Source organism: Panulirus ornatus, chromosome 15, assembly GCF_036320965.1.
Source record: "Panulirus ornatus isolate Po-2019 chromosome 15, ASM3632096v1, whole genome shotgun sequence".
In the NCBI taxonomy this organism is placed as follows: domain Eukaryota; kingdom Metazoa; phylum Arthropoda; class Malacostraca; order Decapoda; family Palinuridae; genus Panulirus; species Panulirus ornatus.
Genome location: NC_092238.1, coordinates 2,367,028 through 2,394,046, shown reverse-complemented (window position 1 = coordinate 2,394,046; position 27,019 = coordinate 2,367,028). Strand labels below are relative to the sequence as shown.

The window sequence follows — 27,019 nt, the reverse complement described above, 5'->3', positions numbered from 1 at the left end:
CATGTACACGCTCGTTCTTCCCGACTGATAACAGGCAAGACAGCGGCTTGATATCAGTCTAGAAGCAGACATAACCTCACACACACACACACACACACACATTTATTCATATGAGTAGTGTGCATGAGAGAGAGAGAGAGAGAGAGAGAGAGAGAGAGAGAGAGAGAGAGAGAGAGAGAGAGAGAGAGAGAGAGAGAGAGAGAGAGAGAGAGACCACAACCAGTAAACAAAACCACAATGAAACAAAAGTTCCTCCTCTACCATCGCACCCAACATGCTCGCCCACCCAATGGTCTTTGCAACAGGAGCTAGACTCCTCCCACCCAGACCGTCTTATAACCAGCGACCAAACCCCCCCTTGGCTACAAACAACCTCCTCACTCCTTCTACTCACTACAGCGCACTACACTTTCAGACCCCCTTCCCCTGATGAACAAAACACAGAGACAAGATATGCACACTGCAATGACTCGACATGCATTAAATAACCGCCCATTTGCTCTCTCTCCCTCTCTCTCTCTCTCCCCCTTCACTTAACCCAATCTTAAACCTCAACTACGCCAGACGTACACACATCTGAAACTTCGATCCCCAGACACGCACGGGTTACACTTTCTCTTCTGCGCTGTGGACACCACCCATCCCTCCCAACATTACAAACATCGGTTCAACACAACACAGAATCCGTCACGTGCAAGCTGCACCGCCCACAGCCCAACACGCACCTCACAAAGACAAAACACACATTACAACACATCTTGAACCACTGGGGTCCCGCCTGGTGGCTATGTACATGGACGTGGCTACGAGCTCCGTGATCGCTTCCTGTACATTCCCGGGGCAGGAATGCATACATGGTGTTACATGGAGAGGACAGATAAGAGAAGACCTAATGGTTCCACAACGATGTCATCAGCGGCCATAGTCCGACTACGGCAGACATAGGAGGAGGAAGCAGGAGGCACACAGCAACGGCACGGCTTCACTTCGTCGTAGGTTCATTCAACTCGTCCTCCTATGGCTTATCTCATCACATGGGTGTGGGCGGGCGGGCGCACGGCTACCACGGCAGTCATGGGTCTAGCTAGAGGCAGGGTGGCCCAGCCCCCTGCAGGGGTAACGCGGCCACAAAACTCTCACACAAGACGTGGGTGACGTGGGGGAGGATGGGGTAGCACAGATTCCATCTACTGTCTCCCCAGCCCTCGCCCTCTCCCTCCCCAGCCACCAGCCTCTACCACCCTCACTACCTACAGAACATGGCTCCTTGCAAGCAGCGCCACCAAAGCCCCCGAATACATGTGATCAGAGGAGTGGTGCTGGTCGTGGTCGCGTCCCCTCCGGGGTGGAGCAAGCACACTACAGGCGCGCTCACCACACCAAGCAGCCCCTGCAGCCGCCCCGTCAAGCAAGCAGGCACCGAGGCACACAGACGATGATAAACACGCACACTAAGTACATATGTAGGTAAGATAAACCACATGTACGCAAGCAAGCTCACAGGTAGGAGGGGGAGCAAGCAAGAAGACGATGAAGCTATGTAGCAGACATACTGAGAGACAGGCAGGCTGGCTGACACGGAAGCAAGTACACACACACACACACACACACACACACACACACACACCCTAGGGTCAGCAGGACCGGGCGGAGGGAAGCATCGTGTCGGGCTGGGTCATGATGACGTCAGCGGGAGCGACGATGACCTGGTGGGCCGGACAAACACCACCTGCCTCAGCCCAGCACCAGCTGACCCACAGGGTCTTCCGGGGGTCAACAGTGAGTCATGGTGGCCTACCTCCCCACACCCGCCAACATGACCAACCAATGGATGGATGAGGCTCCCTTTTTCCTCGCGAGAAAATATATATATATATCTTTTTTTTTTAATTAAATTAATTAATTACAGAGGAGCTGGGCGTCAGGCGGCGGCCTGAGCTCAGCTTTAGTCGCGATGACTCACACACTTGCCTGAGACACTGGCGGACGTGGATGTACAACCCACATACAACTACAATAAACAATCATGGGGGCAAACACACACACACACACACACACACACACACACACACACACACACACACACACACACACACACACACACACACACACACACACACAGAGTAACAACCCCAGATATATAATGGTGTGTGTGGAATCATTAAGAGACTGTGTATGAACTGTGTAAGCACTCAAGCAGGCACACATACAACGTGGTCAGGCACTAAGAAACACCCTCTTATCCACCACTTGCCACGCCCACACGCCCCTTCCACCTTCCCATCGACCACTAGCCACGCCCACACGCCCCTTTCTACCTTCCCATCCGCTACCAGACATCCCCCTCCCCCCTCCACCATGAGCAGCGCCAGACCAGTCCTGGCCAACCGCACTGAAGAAAAACCCATACCCGTAGCTTACAAGAGACTCCTCGGCCCGAGCAAACCTCCCACTCCACACCAAATGTAAAAGAATTCAGCGATTAAAAAAGGCCGGTCGAGTCCGTGAGGTGGTTGGTGAAGACTGGCTCTGTTCCTGCCACACACACACACACACCGCTTCCCACACCACTCTCCTCACCTAACGATCTCACTCTCACACCATCTTTAATTTCTTAATTTCCAGTAAACGCACGACACAGGAATTATCATCATAATCTGTGTATGTCGCCCATAATAATATAGCGCTGGAAGATGAATTCAACTCCGCAAGTACAAAAGAAAACAGTATGACGAAGCTTTCGCTTCAACATGAGTCTTTAACTTCAATTCAGCACCATCGGCTTCAACTCAAGAGCCTTTGGCTTCAACTCAAGAGCCTTTGGCTTCAACTCGAGAGCCTTTGGCTTCAACTCGAGAGCCTTTGGCTTCAACTCGAGAGCCTTTGGCTTAAATTCAATGCCTTCGGCTTCCACTCAAAGAGACTTTGGCTTCAACTCAGAGCCTTTGGCTTCAACTCGGTGATCAAGAGATTTATGTACAAACTTAACCAAGTCGATACACCAGAAGACAAAAGTTACGTGTACAGACCACTGACACTATTCATAGACTATCTGTAAGTTACATGTTAACCCCAGAGAAGGCGCTTCCTTAACACGACCACAACACTGAAGGTTGAGAGCCTGCAAGAGACGGGGAAGCAGCCGTGCACCACGAACCCCAGCAGGGAAGACGGTACAGCAGGTATGAGCGAGGCGGCCCCGCGGGCTCTATACATCACCAAAGTATGACATCCACATTTCCACCTGACGTACATATTTCCACTCGACACAGGCATTTCCAGCGACATGACAGATCATTCCCCAGGGAGGTCAGGAAGCCGACGCGTTTCCTCTTCGTGTAGTGTAAATGCTTTTCTCAGCCGTGCCGCTGCCCTCGTGTTTATCTTGTCCTTCAACCGCTCTCGTCTGTCTTTTTGCTTGTCTTGCCGTCTGTCTGGCTTACTGTCTTCATCTCTCTCTGTCAAAACGCGCCTCTAAGACTCCACTTATCTTCTAATGTGTCTATCCCTCAGTGCCTTGTCTGACGGTATCCCTGGCTGTTTATTCCACGCATATGTCTGTCTGTCTGTGTGTGTGGTGCTGACAGCTGCACTCATGCCTCTGTCTCTACGCCTTTTATTCACGACCAGACAGTCAGTCTGTCTATGTAGTCTCCTTTCTTTTCTGTACCCATGTATCTCTCGGCATGTCTGTCAGTGTGGCTCTGTATTTGTAGTCCGTTCATACTGTAGCCCACAGGACAACACAGCTCGCGGGAGGGCACAGTGACCTAACGTAACCACACCATGCCGATGATGTTAGCGATCTTGAACGAGCTACTGAGCCAAGTAAGGTGGAGAGCTTTTACTGTTGATCTCCTTCACCACATCCTCATGTAACTGGGAGTTTAACAAGCTCTTCCTTGTGTAGGCGTCTAATTGGGTGGCCATTAATACAGTATCACGGTCCTTCGTGACTGCAATGGTAAACCTGTCCTCCTTCAGAAATGTGGGCGATCCCAGCGCCCCCTGGTCACCAGTTTCCATGTGTCCGGGCAGCTGTGTCAGTTCATACACTGTCCCTGCAGGTACCAGTTAAGAGCCAAACTAAGCCAGTGTCCACGATTGAACAAACCTCCCTCAGCACAACGTACAGGGGCGCCTAAATGTACCCCAGTGGGTATAACGGTACGATCACAGGGTAGGATGGCCTACCCTATTATATACCCAGGGTCGTACCGTCGCGCTCAAGGGTCGTGCCTGTCGCGCTCAGGAGTCGTACCGACGCGCTCGAGGAAATAAGAACATAAAAAAAAAACTATTCATCCAAGCTTACATAAAAACCTTGACCAAGAGGGAAGGAAGGAAGCAAGTGCCTCAACCATAAACCATTACAAGAAAAAAACTAATATTACCATCACATAAATACACCCCAGCCACTCTCCCTGACCAGCAAACCCAGGCCACTCCGTCATAGTAACACACAGAACAACAAATCAAACAAGAAAAAAGAAGTGGAGGGAAAACGAGGCCAACTGAACACCCAAAGCCTTCAACAATCCATGCTGGTCTGAACCACCACCAACCCTCACTAACGAAGGCACAAAAAACGGGCTGGGGGTATCTCGCACACACGTCACTTCCCGACTGGCAACCCATTTCCACGCGTTGCAAGACTTGTATGTCTCCCAGCGATGTGTTTCCTAAGCGAGGAGGAGGAGGAGGGGGGGGGGGAAACGATGTCCTAAGTGGTAGGGAGGGAGGGAGGGAGGGAAGGAGGGAGGGAGGGAGGGGGGAGGGAGGTTGGTCCGTTGTTGACTGTGAGCGCAACCTTCCCTCCCGACCCCACCCCAGGTCCCATAATGGTCCCCTTCTCAGTGTCGCCATCCAAGTCCTTCACTCATTACCCCTACCCTCCCTTCAATCCACCAGCACTTCCCTCCCTCCCTCCTTCCTGCTCTGCTTCCCTCCACCGCAACCAAAGGAATATAACTCACCTCCTTCCACACGCTTTCCTGCAGAGCCCACACCACACTTACCTGAAAATGTCAATAAATGAACAAATTAATAAATAAATACATAAACAAGTAAATCCCAACATCAAATAATAACAATACAGATAACAATCCCGCAGTAAACAAAGACACGTGGGCAGCATCACCACGTATTATTACATTAAAAAAAGTAATTACATGATTCAATAATGTAATCAACTCGCATCACCCTTCCTAATACCTTCCATAACACATGTAACTCAAAAATGATAAAAAATTGTAGAATTGCAAGCTGATGACGAGATGAAGCAAGACTCGCAAACACCAATTAATGACGGACCAGAGGCGATGTGTGACGTCAGTGCCACGGACATACGGACGGACCAGAGGTGATGTGTTACGTCAGCGGCACGGACAGACCAGAGGTGATGTGTGACGTCAGCGGCACGGACAGACCAGAGGCGATGTGTGACGTCAGTGCCACGGACAGAGAAAGCAGCAGCCACGGACGTGCCCCTCCCATGTTAAGTGCCGGGTGAGGGACGAGTGCCTGACCCGTGCCATGGTGTATGACCAGCACTGCCCACAAGAAACATGATGCTAAAGGACTCATCAGCTGATGATGCACGGCAGCGAGAGACCACGTCGCTATAGATAACATGACGCATCCAAGCTATGGGGCAAGTATAGAGGAAGGAGCCACCAGAGCCGCTCTCTTACGTGGGGTTAGATCCTCGAGGGTGACTAATTCCTTCTTAAGGAAGGAACCTCTACCCTCTACCCTCCCTGTAACCAGGATCAGCAAGTACCAGTACCAGTGTCTCCAGAACAAACAATGGCCACTGTCACCAGAACTAGGAATTCCCACCGCCACCAGCAGTGGGAATTCTCACAGCCACTGTCACCAGAAGTGGGAATTCCCACAGCCACTGTCAGTCACCAGAACTGGACTAAATCGTGTACGGGACACAGGATATGGTCGAGGAGCAGTTCTGCCAAGACACACACACACACACACACACACACACACACACACACACACACACCTGGCAGCTCCAGGAATGACCTTAACTTTCAAGAAAGGTTTGGTGTCAGTATGTGCACACAACAACGTCATGGCTATAATTACAGTACATGTGTGGGAGGGTCGTGCCTCGCTCGGGAAGCCTGACTCAGCCACAGTACTGGCAGGCCACCAGCTGACCCTCCTGACGTCACTGGGACCGTTTTGCACCGTCTCATGTGTCCGTAACGGGGGCGGATATGGCATCACCATCAGCCATCCCGACGTACGTCATGTGTCACCATCATGATGTGTTTACTCTTTTGTCTCGACGTAGGATCCTGGGGAGCCCTTCCCAGGGGCGGTCGTCACCCAGATGTGCTCCAGCTGACCACTGACCTCATCTGAATTACGAGAGTAGTGTCTCCAACACACCAGGTCAAGCTCCAACACTTGTCAGGTCATCCTCCACCTTCTCCACCATTCATGAGGTCATCCTCCACCTTCTCCACCACTCATGAGGTCATCCTCCACCCTGACCGACTCAGTACCAACATCTTCGTCTGATTATCATAATTCAGACATTCGTTTCATATCTCATCCTAACCTATATAACGACATCCCCTTCACTGAGAGAGAGAGAGAGAGAGAGAGAGAGAGAGAGAGAGAGAGAGAGAGAGAGAGAGAGAGAGAGAGAGAGAGAGAGAGAGAGAGAGAGAGCAGGGCTGGCGCGTAGCGTTCACCGCAGGAGAATATAGTTATGAAGACCAAGTCCAGTGAGTTGTCCTGTATGGGAATTCCTTATCTTGTGATCATCGCCCACCTCCAGGTCCTCAGCTCTGTTCTCACTCGTGGAAGACTCACATCATCACTCACATGCCCTCCTCGAGGCTTGTATAACGCACACCTTCGTCTATTTTCACACCGGACGTTGTGGTCCTTCCTGATACCGTCGTCTGATAGGTCTGTATCATCCATGTTTTGGTCTGTGCTAAAACTGTGTTATGTAAAGACAAGATCTATCGTGGTGTTCCCTCTTGTAGGTCCCTGGCTGACGACACATCAGCATCACCAAGCCTCTGCAACTGTTCGCTTTTCATCTGCTGATCCATTTTTTTTTCGTTTTCTCTGTGTAATTACATCTTCCTCCTCACTCTGGTCCTTTTCCTGATATCCAGTGAAATGGAAATCAACATCACGAGACCATACAACCAACGCTCTAGGTTCGCGTCTCCGTTCCCTTCACTGTATCTTCCACCTTTGTTTACAGTTCTTTAAAGTTACATACTAATGTGATCAGTGGTCCAGTATGACACTAGGATTGTTATCTTTATGGTCGCTCACTTCACACTACGTCATGATGACTCATGATCTGGCTTCATCCCACCGTTACTATGGACATACGATGCTACATCGCCCCGCTCAACTCTGCCTCATGTGCCATAAATGTCTCCAAACTGTTCCAACTTTGCTTCATCTTTCACCTTCTCGTTCAGCCAAGTTTCACGCATAATGATTACAACTGTTGTTATGCGATTAGTGAACTCATTCATAACACCTTCTTTGATTAGGTTTCTCAGACATCACACGTTATATATATATATATATATATATATATATATATATATATATATATATATATATATATATATATATATATATATATATATATATAATTAATATATATCCTCTTCCCTCCTTTGTCCTACTGACTTTCAATACGAGGGGGCCTACGTTGTCTCAACTGTGCTGTGCATTTTCTCAACTGTTCGAGAGAGAGAGAGAGAGAGAGAGAGAGAGAGAGAGAGAGAGAGAGAGAGAGAGAGAGAGAGAGAGAGAGAGAGAGAGAGAGAGAGAGAGAGAGAGATACCCCCCACAGCAGGTTGTCCTGGACTGGTTATACACCACCATCATCATCATCATCATCATCATCGTACGCTCCTCCAACTCGACCATCGTGGCCACACGTTATCCCACACCCTCCCTCAGGCAACGGTCCCGTCAGGGGGGAAGAAAAGAGCGAGAGGGGGAGAGGGAGGGGGTTTACCAGGCCCAGGGGAGGGCAGGGAGAAGGGGAAACAACTCTCATTTCACCTGGTCTTCAGTCTTCCCCTGTACCACACACCGGTTCCCTACTCTTCACTGGATCCTACGATCAAGCACATCACACACACACACACACACATACACACACACACACACACACACACACACACACACACACACCTATGCATCAGACATATATCTATATAGTGAGGTAGTCCAGTTCTCCAGGTTCCGCTCAGACAAAATTACAGCAAGCCTTTGTCCCTCGCCTCCCGCCTCCATCAAGACTGCGCCTTCCTTCCCCAGCCTTCCTTCACGATAGCTGGGACACTTCCTGACATCCTTCTCTCACGATAACACAGACACTTCCTTGGCATACTTACTTCTCCGTGAAGAAGAGAGAGAGAGAGAGAGAGAGAGAGAGAGAGAGAGAGAGAGAGAGAGAGAGAGAGAGAGAGAGAGAGAGAGAGAGAGAGAGAGAGAGAGAGAGAGGCAGTTCCTGCCATCATCATGCTTGCCTCACAGTGGGAGAGGCAGTCCCTGCCATCATGCTTGCCTCACAGTGGCAGTATGCAGGAGCCCAGGATCCCCGGCCATCCCGTCCAGTAACCACGGGAGGCACCAGCCATTTTCTGTGGCTGCCCTCCCTCCCTGTGTGTGCCTCACGCTTCAGGCACACACACCACTACCACACGACCTCTATCCTGCTGCCATATGTCTGTCCAGCCCCCTGCCCTCTGTCCGGTCCCCTACACTCCCTCAACCAACCTCTGCCGTCCCGTCCATCAACCCGTCTACAGTTCTGTCTCCCGTCGAAACCCTTCCTGTGAGGGAAGGAAGGGGGAATGGGGGTCTATTTCTTCCGTGGGACCCGTCACCCGTGTCCAACCCCCACCCCCAGACGTCCTGCAGGTGAGGGCGAACCATCCTGCAGGATGGTCCGCTAGTCCTGCAGGATGATCCTGTCCCCCCTCGGCCTTCCCAGAATGCTGCAGACGAGGTAGGTTCCGGTCGGTGGTGGGGCAGAGCCGCGTCCCTCCCATGTGAGTGTCGCACATAAACTACCCAGCAAGACCACTCAGGCTCGCTGAACATCGCTTCCTAAATTCTGGATTCCTCTCTCTCTCTCTCTCTCTCTCTCTCTCTCTCTCTCTCTCTCTCTCTCTCTCTCTCTCTCTCTCTCTCTCCCTTGTTCTTGTTTTTAACCGGCCAATTTTGAGGGAGTTATCCGACTGTGGTGATGTACGCACTCATCCTCCTCGCCCGCAGCAACTCCCGCAAGAATCTAATTTCCAAAACATAACTTTAATTTCTTCTTTTATATTTCTTTACCCAGCGTCTGGCAGCAAGTGACCACACGGAAAGACTTTATAAATCCTCTCATTTAGTCTCAACTTTTAACCACAAATCACGTTAGACGAAGGGAATTGGATCATCAGCCAGGGCAGAGCAAACTGTTCTCCCCAGCCTCTGTGTTCTTCAAGAACATTACCCACATAGCACCACTGACAACGGCCGTGGGATCTCCACTCTCTGCACCACGAGAACAACCTTCCACGCAAACCTTTCACGAAGAACAAACACCATCTGGTGCCATCCCCACCTCCACAACACAACACACCAACACCAGGACACCTAACGAATGAAACAATATGCAGATGTCCTACTGAGCAGTGTGTCGCGCCTGCTTGGATGAATAAAAGGATTTACACTGTGTGGAGGGTTCGTGGGAGAGGGAGGGAGAGGCAACGTTACCTGTCACTACTACACCAGGTGTGGAGGATCGTGGGTGGGGGGCAGGTAACGCCCCGTCACTCCAACACAAAATTCCACACACATCGACAGCGGGCAGGGGCCACCCCACCCATCCAGCGTACTGGCTCGATGTTCAAGGTCTACCTCAGGTCAAGGGTGAGAATTCATCATCCTGCTCCTCGAACACACGTCAATACCCGGACGTGAACATACAGAGGCGTCCACCTACACCGCTGCAGGTGTTGGGTCACGAGCACACCTGGGGTGCTCAATGATCACACACCAGCAACACTAAACCCACTGGACGACCTGTGCTGGAGAGGAGCAGCGGAGGTGCCGTTAACATAACTCTCGTCACACACGCCCGTGCCAAGGCCACAGGAAGGGCGTCACCCCACAAACTACACCTGAACCCTCCCCCCCACCACCCCGGGCCGGGCGGGGTTCAGAAGAAAGCAAGAGTCATTTCCTTTAGTGTAATCGGGGTTTTTACGACATGAAAAAAAAGCTATCAGTTTCCCAAATTGTTGGGAGAAAAATAAAAGAATGAGTTCCTTACACCGTCCTCCGACGAGAGGCGCCGGCACTCTGGGTGAGGGTGGACGAGAGAACTCGAGGCGCTGGCTGGCTGGCTGGCGGTAACCTGAGCGACTCTGGAATCCCAGCGAACAACACCGCTGGCGATGTGCAGTCAGTCCCCTGGCCGAGTCCCAGGGGTCAACTGCGACAGGCGTGGGTGGAGAGGGAAGGTTACGACCCGACGCGAGGGGTCAAACGGGTCAGGAAGCAAGGTATGCAGGGGTCAATACGGAAAGAACAAGTGCCGGCTTCGAACATCTTCCTTCCTGAGGCAGTGACTAAGAAGCGGGAACAAATGGAGTATAGCGAACACGGGCTACGTCAGCGCAGGCGGAGGATGACACGACCAGGATGATACATATATAAGACAATGGGCGTGTGGGAAAGACCATGACAAAACAAGTAGAGGGCGAATCAAGCCATGTTGCAACGGCGGCTAGAAATGAAGCTGAGTAAGATGTGAGGGAAGGGAAAATACAGCAACATTTGAGAGCATTACTACAGGACGATGACAAGAACCGAAACAAAGTGAAAAGTTGAATTACACAGCAAATTAAAGATTGTATCAGCAACAATTGATCAATAAAATATAATAACAAGAAATAAAGAAATGAAGGTCAAGTTGGGGGAACGTGGATGGCGGCGTGGTCGTAGACTCGTGTGTGTGTGTGTGTAAGAGATGTGGACGACACAACGTAAATGTACTGGAAGTCAACTGTACTGAGGAGGACGATTCTTCACGTCTGGTGGGGACGCTCTCTGGATCCTGGAAACGTAGGTCGTGGAAGACGTAGGAGGAGGAAGTTTCTAGAGCGATAGAGAAGGCGAGACGGGAGACAACACTGGCGAGACCCAGGTACCAAAAGGCGTTGAGACATGAGGTCAGGTGGTGTATTCCAGGCAGTATGTGCGAGGATCTGGAATGAAGGTTTGTGCCACAGTCCTGGACGGTCTGGAAGGTAGGTATGTGCCACAGATGGTATGGAACGAAGGTATATACCATGGGGATGTATGGTCTGGCACGAGAATACGTGCCACAGGCCTGGATGGTCTGGAAGGAAGGTATATACCACAGGCCTGGATGGTCTGGAACGTGACTATGGGCCACAGGCCTGGATGGTCCGGGAATGAAGTATGTGCCACTCCGAGTAATCTGGTTAGTTAATCATGAACATTCTAGTGGCTGCAAGATGATCATAACTGCTGACGCAACTGAAAAGAAGGCTGGATGTATGGAGGGTCTCACCTGTGGGTCTCACCTGTATAATACATTTACCACAGAAACGAGGAGAAAATGTCAGAGGTACGAGTTTATGAACATTGTTTATGAACATGGGGACATGGAATGTAACAAAGGGGACAGGAATGGAGTGGTGCAGTGCGTTAAATTTTACGGAACAACATTCATTAAATATCACGAGGTCAATAGAGTAAGGGCTTCACAATATAATTCCTGCACGAGTAACAGAGCAGGAAACACCACTGATGGACTCTGTATACTTTCACGACTTATTCACAACACAGCAGCAGCCAAGACCCTCCATTAACGTAGTGAGAAAAGACTTAGTGACCCACGAGTATAACCGGAAGATGGGAAAGAAAATACAACAACGGGAGGAAGGGTAGCCTGGAATAACCTCAGATGACGAGCCTTACATAATGGAAGTCTTGAAGCTGGAAGACGTGTTCGCAGCGAGGCAGCATATGAGGGCAGTACCAACCACAACCAACAACATACAGCAAAAGACAAACACGAGACAACGTCATCATTCATTATAGAGAAGCTGCCAATATTTTTTTTCCCCTTCATCTTTTCCTGTCTTCATACAGCCTTTCCTACCGTAAGCCGGGTCTAAAAACATATCCGAACTCATGATTAATATCTTCCTTCTTTATTTTCTGACACCGTTTTTAAGACATTCGTGACGGCGCTTGACTGACTGAGGCACATTCTGCCAAGACCAAGCCAGCTGCTATATAAAGAGTATAAGCAACATCTTCAGACAATCATCGTGACGATCCACAGCCAAGACGGTACGCACGCCTGACCACACACCACCACACTAACCTGCCAACGTGGTAGAAAACTGAGCACATTCACTCTGGCCTACATAGGGACACACTTGGGGGGTAACGATGAACTCTGGCAACTGTTTCTGAGTATCAGGGACAACAAAGAATGTCTGGCCGAGATGACCACAGGACATGACTCACACACCAGACACACAGTTGATGGTAGATGACCACAGGACATGACACACACCAGACACACAGTTGATGGTAGATGACCACAGGACATGACACACACCAGACACACAGTTGATGGTAGATGACCACAGGACATGACACACACCAGACACACAGTTGATGGTAGATGAGTGTGTCCACACGAGAGCGCACACAAAGATCCCTCACTGGAAAAGAATTCGAGTTGTGTAAATCCTCAGACACTCACAGATTTCTCATCCCTCCCAAAATAATGACTGACAAGAAAAACGACAGAAAAAAAAAAGAGTCTCGTACCAAAGTCACCGAGGACCAGTGGAGGAGAACCATCCGTGTGTGACAAAATACTTTTGTTGACAAGATCACAATATCAGACTCACAACACACGCCGCACTGCTCTCACTACGCACGCTCAAACGCAGCAAAACACTGACGAGGAACCACGACAGCATTAAGTGTGCAAATAATTACTTGAAAGATGTATGATCTTAAATGTTCGTTCGTGGAAAGGTTCGCTGAAAGTGTTTGCCTTCAGTCGCTGTAACCTTCTTTTTTGAAGAAGTTCGCTGAAAGTGTTCGCCTCCAGCTGCTGAAGTGTTCCTTGTGCAGAGGGTCGCTAAGAACGTGTTTCCTCAGCCGCGATCCTTATGATAACATATCTAGCTTCCACACTATACCACGATGTCATGATGAGAAATTAATAACTAGCCTGCCTTCGTGTTCTGTCGCACAGCTTTTTAAAACATCGTCCAAAAGAGCCAGTCACTCAGGGAGAAATGAAACCACAAAAAAATCGTCCACAATTGCCAGTCCTTCACGGCGGAGGCACACCGCCTCCAAAGAGCTATCGACCAACCATGTTAACGTCTCATAATTCATGACTCGGGGAAACCTTTAAGAAGAAAACTGGCTTCAATCACCCGCGTGATTTACAGCGGCCAGGGCAACGTCGGCCGAGCAAGATGAGCTAAACTGTCCGTGATCATGACCGAACACACTGGAGGCCACTTGCTAACAACCAAACTACTAAATTACGGAAGCTTGGCAAACGATTCTAACAAGGCGAGATGATGATGATGATGATAGAGGGCCTGCCGAGAGTGCCAGCACTGGGGAATAACTAATAAAAATGGGTTGATAAATCCACAGCTTCCTGACATGTACCTCGTCAGATACACTGACTCTGTCCCTCAGGGAAACGTGCTGGGACCTGTTCCGTATCTTATCCTCTTACGTGGCAGAGACGTCGCCTGGCACTACTGTGTCAGCAGGTGTAGGGGAGGATGTCAGCGGGTGTAGGGGAGGATGTCTGCGGGTGTAGGTGTCAGCGCTACCACGGTGTTCGGTCCTGGAAGGTCTTTGGGTATTCTGGTAAACATGGGTAACGGTGCGACTCTACCAGAAATGGGTTCGCCCGCACCTCCCTCTGCCACGAGACAAGACTAGACCGTAGCGCTCACCGCACGTGTTGCCTGACGAACGATACCGCAGCTCGCACCTCACATCACATCATCATCAGTTCCTGGTTCATCTGGGACTGTCTTCAACCATACATCAAGTTCTCTTTTAAATGTTGCTCTGGTCGGTCCACGCGTGATATTTTTTCAGGTAATCTTTCCGTCTTTTTCTGATCAAAGTTCTCGTATACTTCGGTTAATAATCCTCTGGTATATGCCAAGACATTATCACACCAGACTTCAAAAAATTATATATATTTTGTTCAGAGTATTTTCTGCTCGAGCCATTATCTTAAAGTCAGGCACATTTCATGAAGTTATCATTCTCTAATTCTTTCTGAGCTGCAGATATTCTGAGTTTCTCTCAACGCTCAAAATGCTCACGGGATTCATTCCCTCGATCATACTCGTCAAAATCTTCTGAACTCTGTCTAGTTTATTCGTTTCCACTTGAATGATCGGTGGCCACACGAGGCAGCAAGATTCAACTTTGTTTCTTATGTGCACAATGACCATTCTCAGCATCACCTTCGTCTCCCGATGTGTGAGTCCTCATTATGATGTGACTCATCATCACCTGGTCTGATGATATGACTATCTATCAACGTGATACAATTAATTTCCTCGTTTAGGATGATGATAATGACTCGGAGTCTTCCACGTCTGCCTCATTCTCTGCGTCGTTCCCAGAAGGGAATAAACAAATCGTCAATAATGTTGATTTTACTCCATGATTTAGTTGCTCACAATGTTCGGCACAGTCGGGCGGGCTGTGTGTCGCCCCGGCCGTGTATCACGTCCTGTCTTTCCCCCAAATGTTTTCCCCGTGGCTTCAGATATGACCATTCCGCCTTCTGCTATGTTATATGCAAAACATGTGTGTGTAAGAGAGAGAGAGAGAGAGAGAGAGAGAGAGAGAGAGAGAGAGAGAGAGAGAGAGAGAGAGAGAATAAAGTAGAGTACCTAAGAGAGTGTAATTACAAAATGTCCCTGGAGCCAGGAGAGAGGGAGCGAGGGAGAGTGAGAGGAGAGGAGAGGAGAGGTGTGGGATCTCCAGCAGCTCCAGGTGATAATGGCTATTGTTTCTCTCCTCCCCTCCCCACCCAACACCCGGCCTACCCCCCATCAGCTCTCACCTCTCCCCGCTAATGACGTCACCAAAGCACATCCCAAGGGGCACTAGCCCCTCCCTCCCTTTCTTCACGACCCGGACGGACGAGAGCTCAGTTCGGGCGTTTGTCAAATGATGATGATAGTGACGAGATGTACCCATGTACGTCACCCTCCAGCCTACACTGACCTCACAGCACAGTGTAACGTTGTGCCAGTATAGCCGCAGTGTAGATCATAATGAGCACAGGCGGTAGCTCAAGTGTTCCATTTCATGACATCCAGTTTCTGTCCCTCTCTCTGGCGTTGCCGGAGGGAGGAGGGTCCTTCTCAATGCTGCGTCCTTATCTCCGACTTATCCAGAGTAGCCCTCAATCACGACCTCCTGTTATCTGTCTTCCCGGTGTGTCGTCTGTCTCCTGTGTGGCAGGGGGCCACGACACGCGCATAACGCGATCATATAAACCGGTAGATAAACTGTAAGTACGTACCTACCTACCCACACGTTCTACCTACAACTACCTACTTCGAGATTTCGCCACAAGAGGCTGGCGCGTGTTGCTCACCGCACGTGCCGCTTGTTTCACCACACTGTTATTACGTGCCGTCACGCACACTGTCAGGCTTGAAGTCTACCCGGAACCGTTCTTTATGCATCAGTCGGCGACCCTCACACCATTTTCTCCCACTCGGCAGAACACTCGAGTTTCTTCACCTCTCCTGCTGACTCCATCTGTGGTTTTACTGCCTCTCCCACACTGGCCAAGGGATGACCCAATATCTATTTACTCTTTTTCTTCCATATTATGAACTTCTTTGACCGTGATACGTTTTCTTCAGTGTCCTGCCATGCACCATCACCGAACGTCTCTAACTACTTACTAGACAATATACTTAACGATTTCATACATTTTTCTTAAGTACAAATGTCTCAATCCCTCGGTGTCGTTCGTAAAATTCTTTTAAATTCTCTATAATTAAAAAACATCCACTTATCCTACTGGTGACCATACAATGCAGCGGCAGGTAATTACTTACAGAGAAAGCATTTTCATCAGAGAGAGAGAGAGAGAGAGAGAGAGAGAGAGAGAGAGAGAGAGAGAGAGAGAGAGAGAGAGAGAGAGGACATGTATGGTCGTTTGAGACGACGTTCCCTGTTTTATGTGTCGAGAAAAACTGAAAAAACCTTGCTTGACTCACCACAAATGCTCTCTCTCTCTCTCTCTCTCTCTCTCTCTCTCTCTCTCTCTCTCTCTCTCTCTCTCTCTAACAGTCCAATATTTCCCTGCTCCTATGTGAAGCGCAGCCTCGAAGTTCCAGAAGCGCCACAGGAGGGCAGGGCAAAGAAAAAGAAAACGGGGTACGGAAGACTTTCTCACCTTTTTTTGTAGTTGCGGTCCTCGCTCTAGGGCCACCATGACGGCTTCGGACAGCTTGTCTGGCAGGTCATGCAGCAGGTGGGCCAGCCTCACCGTCTGCAGCGACTCCTGGATGCGACCCACGGCGCCCACTAGGTCGGCCCAGGCGCCGTCCACTTCGGCCAGGGGCGCCAGGCACCCTCGGGCCACGTTCAGGCACATGCCGGAGCAAGGCGGGGTCAGGGCACCGTGACACGCCCCGCAGAACTGTAAACGCGCGGCCGCATCGCCACACTCGGCAGGCACGGGTATGTTGCGCGCCGCCTCCACCACCTGCGCCCCGACGTCCAGGGAGTGGAGGAGGAGGCGCGCCGAGTGGAGGCCTCGCAGGAGCGGCTCCCCGACCAGCGTAGGGATGATGCCCCAGGGCTGCACCACACGCTGGGCGTCCCGCAGGCACTCCGTGTACCGCCTGGAGAAGGGCGGAAGCCGCGAGTGGAGGACGCTGTGGTAGACGGGGGGGAAGAGGTCGTCCCAAAAGTTACCCAGGGCGTGTTCCAGCGCCCTGTCGTCCGGGTCGGTGAGGGCGATCCTCAGGGATGCGTATAAGTCGTGGAGGACCTGGCGGGCGGCGGGGGCCAGGCGCGGGTAGGTCGCTTGGAACACCTTCAGTGCTCGGTGTTCGCTGTTGGCGAGGGCGCTCTCCACCACACCTGCAACAACCACAACAATGATGTTAACATCACCACATTAATCTCCACCACACCTACAACAACCTCAGCAACGCTAATACCAACACCACCACACAATCTCCAGCACAATGTACATAATTCACTCAGTAAATCCGGATGACGTCACACGTTAGATGTTCTTCCACAATACCGTCGTACTGGAGGGACGGCGGCAGTGGGTACGTCATCCCTGGACTGTCATCAGTGGGTCATTAACGAACGTAACACCAGAATTAGTGAACGACTCGTTGTGTATTGGTGTGTCACTGTGCGGGACCGTCATAAAGGCTTCCTTTATCTACCTTCCCTGGCGATCAAGATGGCCAGCTAGCAACACCTTACTTACAACAGTGAAGACCTACCTACCTACCTTACCTTCACACGTGCGCATCGGCTCACTGTGCTTCCCGTATCATCACATCTTCCCGTAAACACTGAACTCTACTTACGGAAAGACTGGCCAGTCTACCTACCTTACCCTGGAGGCAGAGGGCTGGTCCACATACAGCTGGAGTCTATCATTCTCACAGAATCACTGTAAAATCTAACAACATCGGCAACAAGCAGTAATGTGGCCAACCGGGTTCGAATCCTGGGAGCGGCAGACGGCCTAAACCCATGTGTTCAACCATCCACGGGGCAGGTCGATAAAAGGGAACCTGGCTTAGGCTGGTGTGTGTGTGTGTGTGTGTGTGTGTGTGTGTGTGTGTGTGTGTGTGTGTGTGTGTGTGTGTGTGTGTGTCTGGAGGTGACGATACGGGGCAACACAGGGTGTCAAACTCCCTCCACGTAACACACACACACAAACGGTCATCACAATCGGGTCGTCAACCTGGCCAGCCAGAGAGTATTGGCATGACTGACTGACGACACTCGACCCTTCAAGTTTTTGCGACCCACCACCGCCACCACCACCCACCACCAGCAGGAGTACACCCACCTGGTCTAGCCTCGCTCGTAGCCAGGCCTCCCAGCCCCCCTCCCCCCAACAACATGACCACCAGTGATACGACCCATCACCCTGACCTCTACTGAGGCGTCCGTGACCAGTCCACCTCTCCGAGTAAGCCGTGCGATCCTTCAGAAGCACCAGCCTGGCCTTCGACCTGACCCATGAACGTTGGAACAAACGCCAGGGCATCGCACGTAAGGGTCGTACCGTCGTGATCAAGAGGGAGGGATGAACTTTACGTATGGAGTATAACACTGTAGTACACCTGGGCCCGGCAGAACACACACACACACACACACACACCAGACCTGCTTAACTTTAGACACTTGCCCTCATATACCTCTCCACATACAATCCCTCACTCTGCGTAAGTCAAGTCAGCAGGTGTCTGAACCGGTTCCTCGCAGCGGTCGTGCGACCCACAACACACGTGCTCCTCCTCCACCACCACCACCAGCCACCACCGGCACCCAGCTACATGAGGTCATCTGGACAGGTCATCATCACATGAGGTTCCCTTAACCTAACCTACAACATAACCAGATCCTCCCAGCCATCTTTCCTCTCCAGTCTTCAGCGACCTGGATGGGGTCTCCCCCTAGCCTCCTGCGACGGCGGGACATCTCCAGCCCCCAGGGACAGTGCTGGGACCTCTCCAGCCTCCCGTCGCGGGACCACAACAATATTCTACTTTCCAAGTGCGGGACCCCCCCCCCCACCCCACCCCCGTGGATGCTGCGGCCTTCTCTTCTCAGACCCACGAGCATAACACGACACGTCGTTGCGACAGACGTAAGCAACGACGTGTGCCCCTTATCTGCGCCCCCCTACGTACGACAACGTACGGATATTCACTACCGCCTGACCCGTGCGTACGTTGTAGGTTCTCAGGTTTCCCTTCACCCGCATCACAACAACGGACGGTCCCTGCGCTCACCAGATGCCATATGTCACCCGCAACACTAACTACTCCACAGAAATATCCGCGAGGCTCAGTTCCCCGTAGATAACCAGGGCAAGAGCATGTCGCCCAACCCCTTCATTGGCCATCGAGAGTAAACAGACGAGATAGGACGGGGTTCAGACGATGATTAAGGTCAACAATTATAATCTAACATCACGAGAGCATGAGGAGTGGTTCTGAATACAGTATTAGAGGAAGACTGAAACTCTGTGAGCAGGGAAGAGGAAAATGAAAGTGATGATGATGATGCAAAGGGTTATTATTACGTGCACGGTCGGTTTAAATGGCAGCAACGTGTCAAAATTTAAATGCCTAAGCGTTGCGCCAGGGTTTAAATGTCTATTAACACGCTGAGTTTAATCAAATTTTTTCTGCATTCGTCAAGGCTGAGTGAAGATAACCTTCTTACACGGCTGGCACTGGGAGGGGAAAGGTTAGGTCACAGATCATGTTGTCACACCCGGGGTCGTACCGTCGTGCTGGGGGATCGTACCGTCGTGCTGGGGGATCGTACTGCCGTGCTGGGAGATCGTATCGTCGTAATGGGGGGTCGTACCGTCGTGCTGATGGGATTCGAACTCGGGATGCGGGAGGGTGGTAGGAAGGCGGCCACACAGGGCCCGTTTGATGACAACTATTTCATAAAGGCTGGCCGCCAGTCAGTCAATTTCACCGTTTATAACGGGACCACATTCACTGGGGATAAGGTCACCTTTAATGCCACTATTCTATTGGCCGGGATTAATTTCACGGTGAGGGCTCACGCTCCCGTTAACAGGGGTTAACTTCACCAGTATTTCCAATGTCCTGTTGCCTCTGGTTCGCCCGCCGTCGGATCCCAACTTTCCCCGCGCTGAGTGCCGCTCATGGCACGCGGGAGGATCCTATATAGATCTACTGGGTCTCATGTATAGATTCACTGATTCCATAAAGTTAGAATAAAATCTGGAGTGGGATACGGCCACAGCTGACGCTGTATGTGTGAGGTGAGTTCGCATGACTACACAGGAAGTGCTGCTCTGCTGGAGTGTAGTCATGTGCTACACGTTACGGAAGCTAGAATCATATTTACCCACCTATCTATCTATCGAACACCTATCTATCTATGTACCCATCTACCTATCCACCGATCTATCAATCTAACTATCTCCCCTCCTGCAGCCTCTCCCCGGAGCTCCGCACACCACCTCTTCTCCGTAATGTTTGTATCAGGCCCCAGCCTCCTGCTGCGTCCCGTGTCCACGACAATCCTCACCCGCCTCTCTCTCTCCACCTTATCTGTGTTTCTGACTTCACCAATACCTCTCATGTCTCCCACAGGACGTCCCTCAACCCTCACGTCTCCCACAGGACGTCCCTCGACCCTTACGTCTCCCACAGGACGTCCTCCCACCCCGCACATCTTCCACAGGACGTCCCCCACCCCTCACATCTCCCACAGAACGTCCCCCACCCCTCACATCTCCCACAGGACGTCCTCCACCCCTCACATCTCCCACAGGACGTCCCCCCACCCCGCACGTCTCCCACAGGACGTCCCCCACCCCTCACATCTCCCACAGGACGTCCCCCACCCCTCACATCTCCCACAGGACGTCCTCTACCCCTCATATCTCCCACAGGACGTCCCCCATCCCTCATCTTCCAAAGGACGTCCCCTTGCTATACCTGACGACGTTAAAACAACAATAAAAATAGACCTCCTCTTCCTGACTACTGCTCTCTCTCTCTCTCTCTCTCTCTCTCTCTCTCTCTCTCTCTCTCTCTCTCTCTCTCTCTCTCTCTGCTGATCAAACCCTTGCATCAGGGAGGATGAACCGTCCGGCGCGCCGGCCGGAGGCCATGAGCCGTGGCCCCAGGCCGGGCGTGCCAGCCACCTGTCCCCTTGCAGTTCACCTTCAAACATAACCTCCTGAAGTATTAACACAGTGACATTTGGTTCCTTCCTCCTCCCGCTCCCTGGCGCTGCCGCCCTAACATACACCCCCTCCCTGGAGAGCCACATGACCTGGCCTGCTCTCTGTGACCCCTGACACACACCCCTCCCTGGAGAGCCACATGACCTGGCTCGCTCCCTGTGACCCCTGACACACACCCCTCCCTGGAGAGCCACATGACCTGACTTGCCCTCCATGATCCCTCCTGACTCATGTCTCTTTCAACAGATGGAGAGTGACCTCCCTGTCCTCCCATCACCCATGGCAGACTGTGATCCACAGAGGCGAACTGACCCTACCCCCTAACATGCTAGATAACACCCCCCCCCCCCCCCGTCATACAGCAACCTCGCAGACGTTCCTGACCCCAAGGACAAGAATGACCTCCTCGGGTCTCCTTCACACAGACACACAGACACACAGACACACACATACACACACACACACACACACACACACACACACACACACAGGTCGGGGGTAGCCTGGCACCTCTCCCTCACCCGCAGCTTCCCTTCTTAAATAACTTACGTCACTGCCCCTACACCCCCAGCCCTTCCCTCTCCCTTGCTATCAACAATGTTGCATCACCCCCTTCCTCTCCCCTTCTCGTTTCCTCCCCGCCTCCCCTTCACAACGGTTCTGTCCGTCCCACCACGGTCACGAGGCATGTGTGACGTGTCCTGGACACCATCCTCCCCATCACAATACTCTTAAGACTCGCGCTCACCATCCCACCACTACGATAATGATCACCTCACTACCTTACAACCACTACAAGTCAACACACTACCCCTACACCAATACAAGTTAACACACTTCCCTACACCACTACAAGTCAACAAGCCAGACCCACAGGATCGATCCCCGCACGTCCACCATTAAGGCAACGAAAGCTACTGTGACACTAACATAAAGTGTAGGGGACACATGACGCGCACGTGGTCGACCAAATGGTCCTGGTGACTCATTCGTGGCCTCATTACAGTAACACGAACCACGGCTGACGGACTGATGGGTCCGTTCGTGAGGACTGGCCAGTCCGTCCAAGCCACCAATGGGTCCACAAAGGCACACACACCTCCCACCACAACCACCGCAACCCTTGAGAGTCGTGGGGCGGGGGACGATAGTGCTACGGTTGCCCCAAAAAGACAAGGTGGGGAGGGAGGGAGCCAGGGGGGGGGGGGGGGGGGCACGAGTATCGACAGGCCACCAGGGTCCTGGCGCCAGATTTTCTATTATTGACATAAAGGGAAGCGTCTGGCGCCAGGGCTGGACGGCCTGGGGCTAGCTACCCCACAGACATGACCTGACCAACCATGACGGGACAGGCTAGCCAACCAGTCCAGGCTAGCCAAATACGAGGGACGAGCCAACCAAGTCACGTACTCTAGCGTTACTCTGAACCCCCCCCCGGCCCCCCCTTTCCCGTTACCACATGGCCTCCCGCCTCATCCGTCGTGTTCGCCCGTCTCTGGCCAGCGCACAGTCAGGGCTACCCTGAGGATTACGTCAGCTCGCCCTCGACATTCAGGGCATCTTGTTACCGTGTGACCTCTGACACCGACATGAGGCAAGGGTTACCACGCCCGTCCTGTGTTACTCGCCCGTAACACTGGCTACAAACACAGTGTGAGGCGCTATAGGAGGAGGCGACTCCTTACATCTGAGCCAGAGTGTGGCGGTGGAGGACACGGCTCGGTCGTCCCCGTAGCGTCACGCAACACGACAACTACGTCAATAAAGTGACCTCCTCCCTCCCCACCCTTGACCCATGGCCAGGGTAAGCACCCCCCCCCCCCCCCACCTGCTCCACGTCCGCCCGTACCCCAGGACCTGCCACACGTGCCGTCGCCACACTAGTGACGTGGTGCTGACACTATGAGGGAAACGGGCGATATTCACACCCAAGGACACGTACACTGCAGCTACCACGTACCTGTCCTCCAAGCCTCAGGTACATCATCTCCCTCCCTCCCAGTCCTCCAGTCACGTACGCATCACGAACCTGTCCCTCTCTTATCCCCAGGCACCATGTGAGCATCATGAGCCGTCGTCTGCTCTCATGCCGTCATTTGTACCTACATCCACCAACATTACGGACTCTCTTGACCACGACGGAACGACCCTTGAGCACGACGTTACGACCCTTGAGCACGACGGCACGACCCTTGAGCACGACGGTACGACCCTTTAGCGCGACCATGTAGCACCACAAGAACTCCTCATATCATCAGTTCCGTCGACATGATGGAAATATTCTGTGACATGACGTCACATCTTACCTCGAGCCATAACTGAAAAAGTTTTGACGCCACGTTCTCTTTCAACCAATAATAAATGGAGTACTGACGTCAGGTTCCCCCTCACCCAATAATAAAAACAAAGCGGTGACGTTACATTTCCCTCCAGTGGAATACATAATTCCTGACGTCACATCACAGAACCATAAACAACAGGTGACGTGTTAACTACCCATCATAAAGGAAACAAGATCACGTATATACCACGACTGACGACACGCATCCCTTGACCAATCACAAGTGAGGAAACACTGACGTCACACCAATCACCAATCATAGAGAAAGGAAGATCAGTGTCGTCACATATCACTTTACAAATCACTGACCAGGAAATAAAATGACATCACACACCCGATCACCAATCACTGGCGAGGAAATCGGCGGAGGTCTGCCTCCGTTATAACAATACACTAAGCCGATCACCAGAGGGCTTTAACCGGCTCCCCCTCCCGCTGGTACCTATTTTTCTTAATGTATTGGCCGGGAGGTAAAAGACAGGACAAGGGGAGGTGCAGTTCAGGAACAGAGGGTAGTCAGCGAGTCCACATGCCAGGGGCAGGTCTGACTGGGCGTGTGTACAGCGGTTTGCTGAAGATGGATTTTTGTCACCTTATTTATATACCCTCGGCCGACGTGTGTGTGTGTGTGTGTGTGTGTGTGTGTGTGTCTCGTCGTACAGCTCCTGCCATATCATACTGCCTGTGGCAACCAACCCACCCCATCCCCCCCCCTTCCCATAAACTCCCCACCCACACTTCCCTCCCCTGTTAGCACCCTCCACCCCTTAGATAATACCGTGCACCTCTCACGCCCATAAAACAACTATCCCTCCCTCGCCCCCCCACTACCTCCAGCCAACAGTTACCCCTCCCTCCCCCTTTCATAATTTTCACACCTCCATCACAAATTCCACCCTCTTCCACAACTGTTCCCTCCCCCTCCCGGATCTGCCCGTCCCCCTCCCAGAAGTCAGTTCCCGCCCTACTGAACCCCCACCAGAGCCTCGTCTGTCCTGGCCTCCAGGGATCAGGGTCACGACCTGGTGTGTCCGGATCCTCTGAAGTACGAGCACGACCTGAAGTGTCCTGGTCCCCAGGAGTACGAGCACGACCTGATGTGTCCGGGTCCTCTGAAGTACAAACACGACCTGGTGTGTCCTGGTCCCCAGGAGTACGAGCACGACCTGGTGTGTCCTGGTTCCCTGGAGTACGAGCACGACCTGGTGTGTCCTGGTTCCCTGGGGTACGAGCACGACCTGGTGTGTCCTGGTTCCCTGGGGTACGAGCGCGACCTGGTGTGTCCTGGGCAGAGCCTAAACCTTACTGATTCCCGGAGTAACCCAGTAAACACGTCAGCCACGACCAACCTCCTCTACGTAATCCCCCTAACAGCTCGGGTGATGTACGGGTCTTGGCGTCAATATTCCCTCCAGCAGGTCGTCCTCCATATCTGCCAGGATCTCCCTCCTCCACCCCAGCACGGCGCACCGCATGCCACACCTCTGGTGGTCGTCCTTCTTCAGGAACATCTTCCATAGTGGAATCACGAGCCTTCTGCATGACCAGCTCTTTACCATGACCTGTCCTCAACCATCCTGCCCACCCGGATGCTGCTGACCTCTCTCTCTCTCTCTCTCTCTCTCTCTCTCTCTCTCTCTCTCTCTCTCTCTCTCTCTCTCTCTCCTGTAAAGGTACCATTTCAACCACAGGTCTCGGGGAGTTCTCCCGCCGCGTGTGTCCCCCAGCCACTTAAAAGGCCTGGACACGAGGCACGCGCCCGTCTGCTGCTTCCCATAGCTTGTGTGTGGAAACCAGCCACACGAGGAGGGTTGACTCTTCCCCTCCACCTTCAACACACAATGCTACAACACTGGAGAACCACAAACCAATTTCTACATTCCATGTGTCATGATGTTTACCTTCACATGAGACATCCATGATTACAGTACGGTTTCGTGCCGTGTGATGTAAGGTTCTGGCTGGCCTACATAACTGATGTTCGTGTTTTTGAAACTGATTTATTCATTCCTGGGCCCCATTAGCAGTGGACGGTACATTTCACCCTCGCAATACCACTCGCGCACAACAACAACAACAACAAACAACAACAACCCCACACAAATAGAATCAATGTCAAAACGTTGATGTTAATAACCCATGTCACGTCCACTTCAGGCCCTACAGACCAACATGTATTTCTTACCCATCTATATACCTCCGTATCTCAAAAGAATGTCTCCTTATTTGTTCTACTTGTCTTGCATTTCACCAAGTACCAGCCTTTGTAGTCCTATTTCATATCAACTTATAAATAAAAACAGGAGAATAAGTTTCAAAAGCTTCTTGAAGCGAGGAAAGTCTTCCCCAAGACTTGGACCATAAACCTTGATATTCACAAAGCAGCAACTCGAGCGAAACATATCTGGCGTGTTTACAGTCGAGTGGCGCCTCTTGGTACAGCCTTCTGCCGCCCGCACACACACACACACACACACACACACACACACAGCCTCATTAAACAATCTCTTCTGATATTATTACTATTCAAGGGGGAACTGTGGAGTATACGTTCATTATATACAACGTTATGATGTCAGATATGTAATTCTGAGAGCAAGAGAGGAAAAATGGTGGATGTTATTAAGGACACGACCTCTGAGATGAAAGATGTCATGTAAACATGAATCAAGACGAAATATTACGTCGACCACAGACCACACTGACTCACGAGTCGTGGAAAAGATTCATGATACGGACAGGTTAATATACTGAGTGTAGTATAATATCTCAGGAAAACATGAGTTTCTCTCTTTTATGATCAACTTCAGGAAAGTCGAGAAAATTATCCTGAAATACGGAAGATGTTTCTGTAAGATTTCTGGGGAAGGGTGGAGGGTATCTCGAAAACGCCCCCATCAGCGGCAGGGTCAAGAGGACCCTTGGCAGGAAGGCAGGGACGAAGGGGAGGGTAGGGGGAGACGTGGACGACGCCCCCGTCAGCGGCAGGGTCAACACGCTCCTCAAACACAATCACACACACGCCTGAATATCGATGAGTGGCGGGTCCGGGGGTGGTGTTGGGTGTGGGTGAGGGGGAGCAGCTATGGCCGCCTCCCACCGCCGGACGACCTGCTACCACGACCTCATCCTGACCGTGGGGTGTGGTGGGTCACCATGGCTGCTCCATCTCACTCTGCCGCCGGACGACCAGCTATTACAACCAGCGACGACCTGAGCCTGGCTGTGGCAGTGGTACTGAGGTGTGCGCGGCGGGCGGCGGGGCAGGGGAACGACCAGTGACGACCTGAGCCTGGCTGTGGCGCCGGTACTGAGGTGTGCGCGGCGGGGCAGGGCAACGGTGGCACGAGCGGAGGCAGGAGAGGTGGGGGACTACCTGGGTACCCAACAGCTACCGTAAGATTACGGCAGGGCTAGGGCGCTGAGAGAGAGAGAGAGAGAGAGAGAGAGAGAGAGAGAGAGAGAGAGAGAGAGAGAGAGAGAGAGAGAGAGAGAGAGAGAGAGAGAGAGAGAGAGGGGGGGGGGAGATGCTAACCGTCGCGACAAGAATTCGAACCTACGCGGGCTCCTCCATCCCTGCCGAATCTCTCTCTCTCTCTCTCTCT

At 51.8% G+C, this 27,019-nt stretch overlaps 1 protein-coding gene across 2 annotated transcripts in view; it reads right to left on the bottom strand.

The window, feature by feature from the left end:
- The window catches only part of dally (division abnormally delayed protein), a 396,480-nt gene that overhangs the window by 172,384 nt on the left and 197,077 nt on the right, over positions 1-27,019 (bottom strand). For both annotated transcript variants that reach the window (XM_071670341.1, XM_071670342.1), the window contains one exon: positions 16,529-17,220. In XM_071670341.1, coding sequence (XP_071526442.1) covers positions 16,529-17,220 — 692 coding nt within the window. The remainder of the gene's footprint in view (positions 1-16,528; positions 17,221-27,019) is intronic.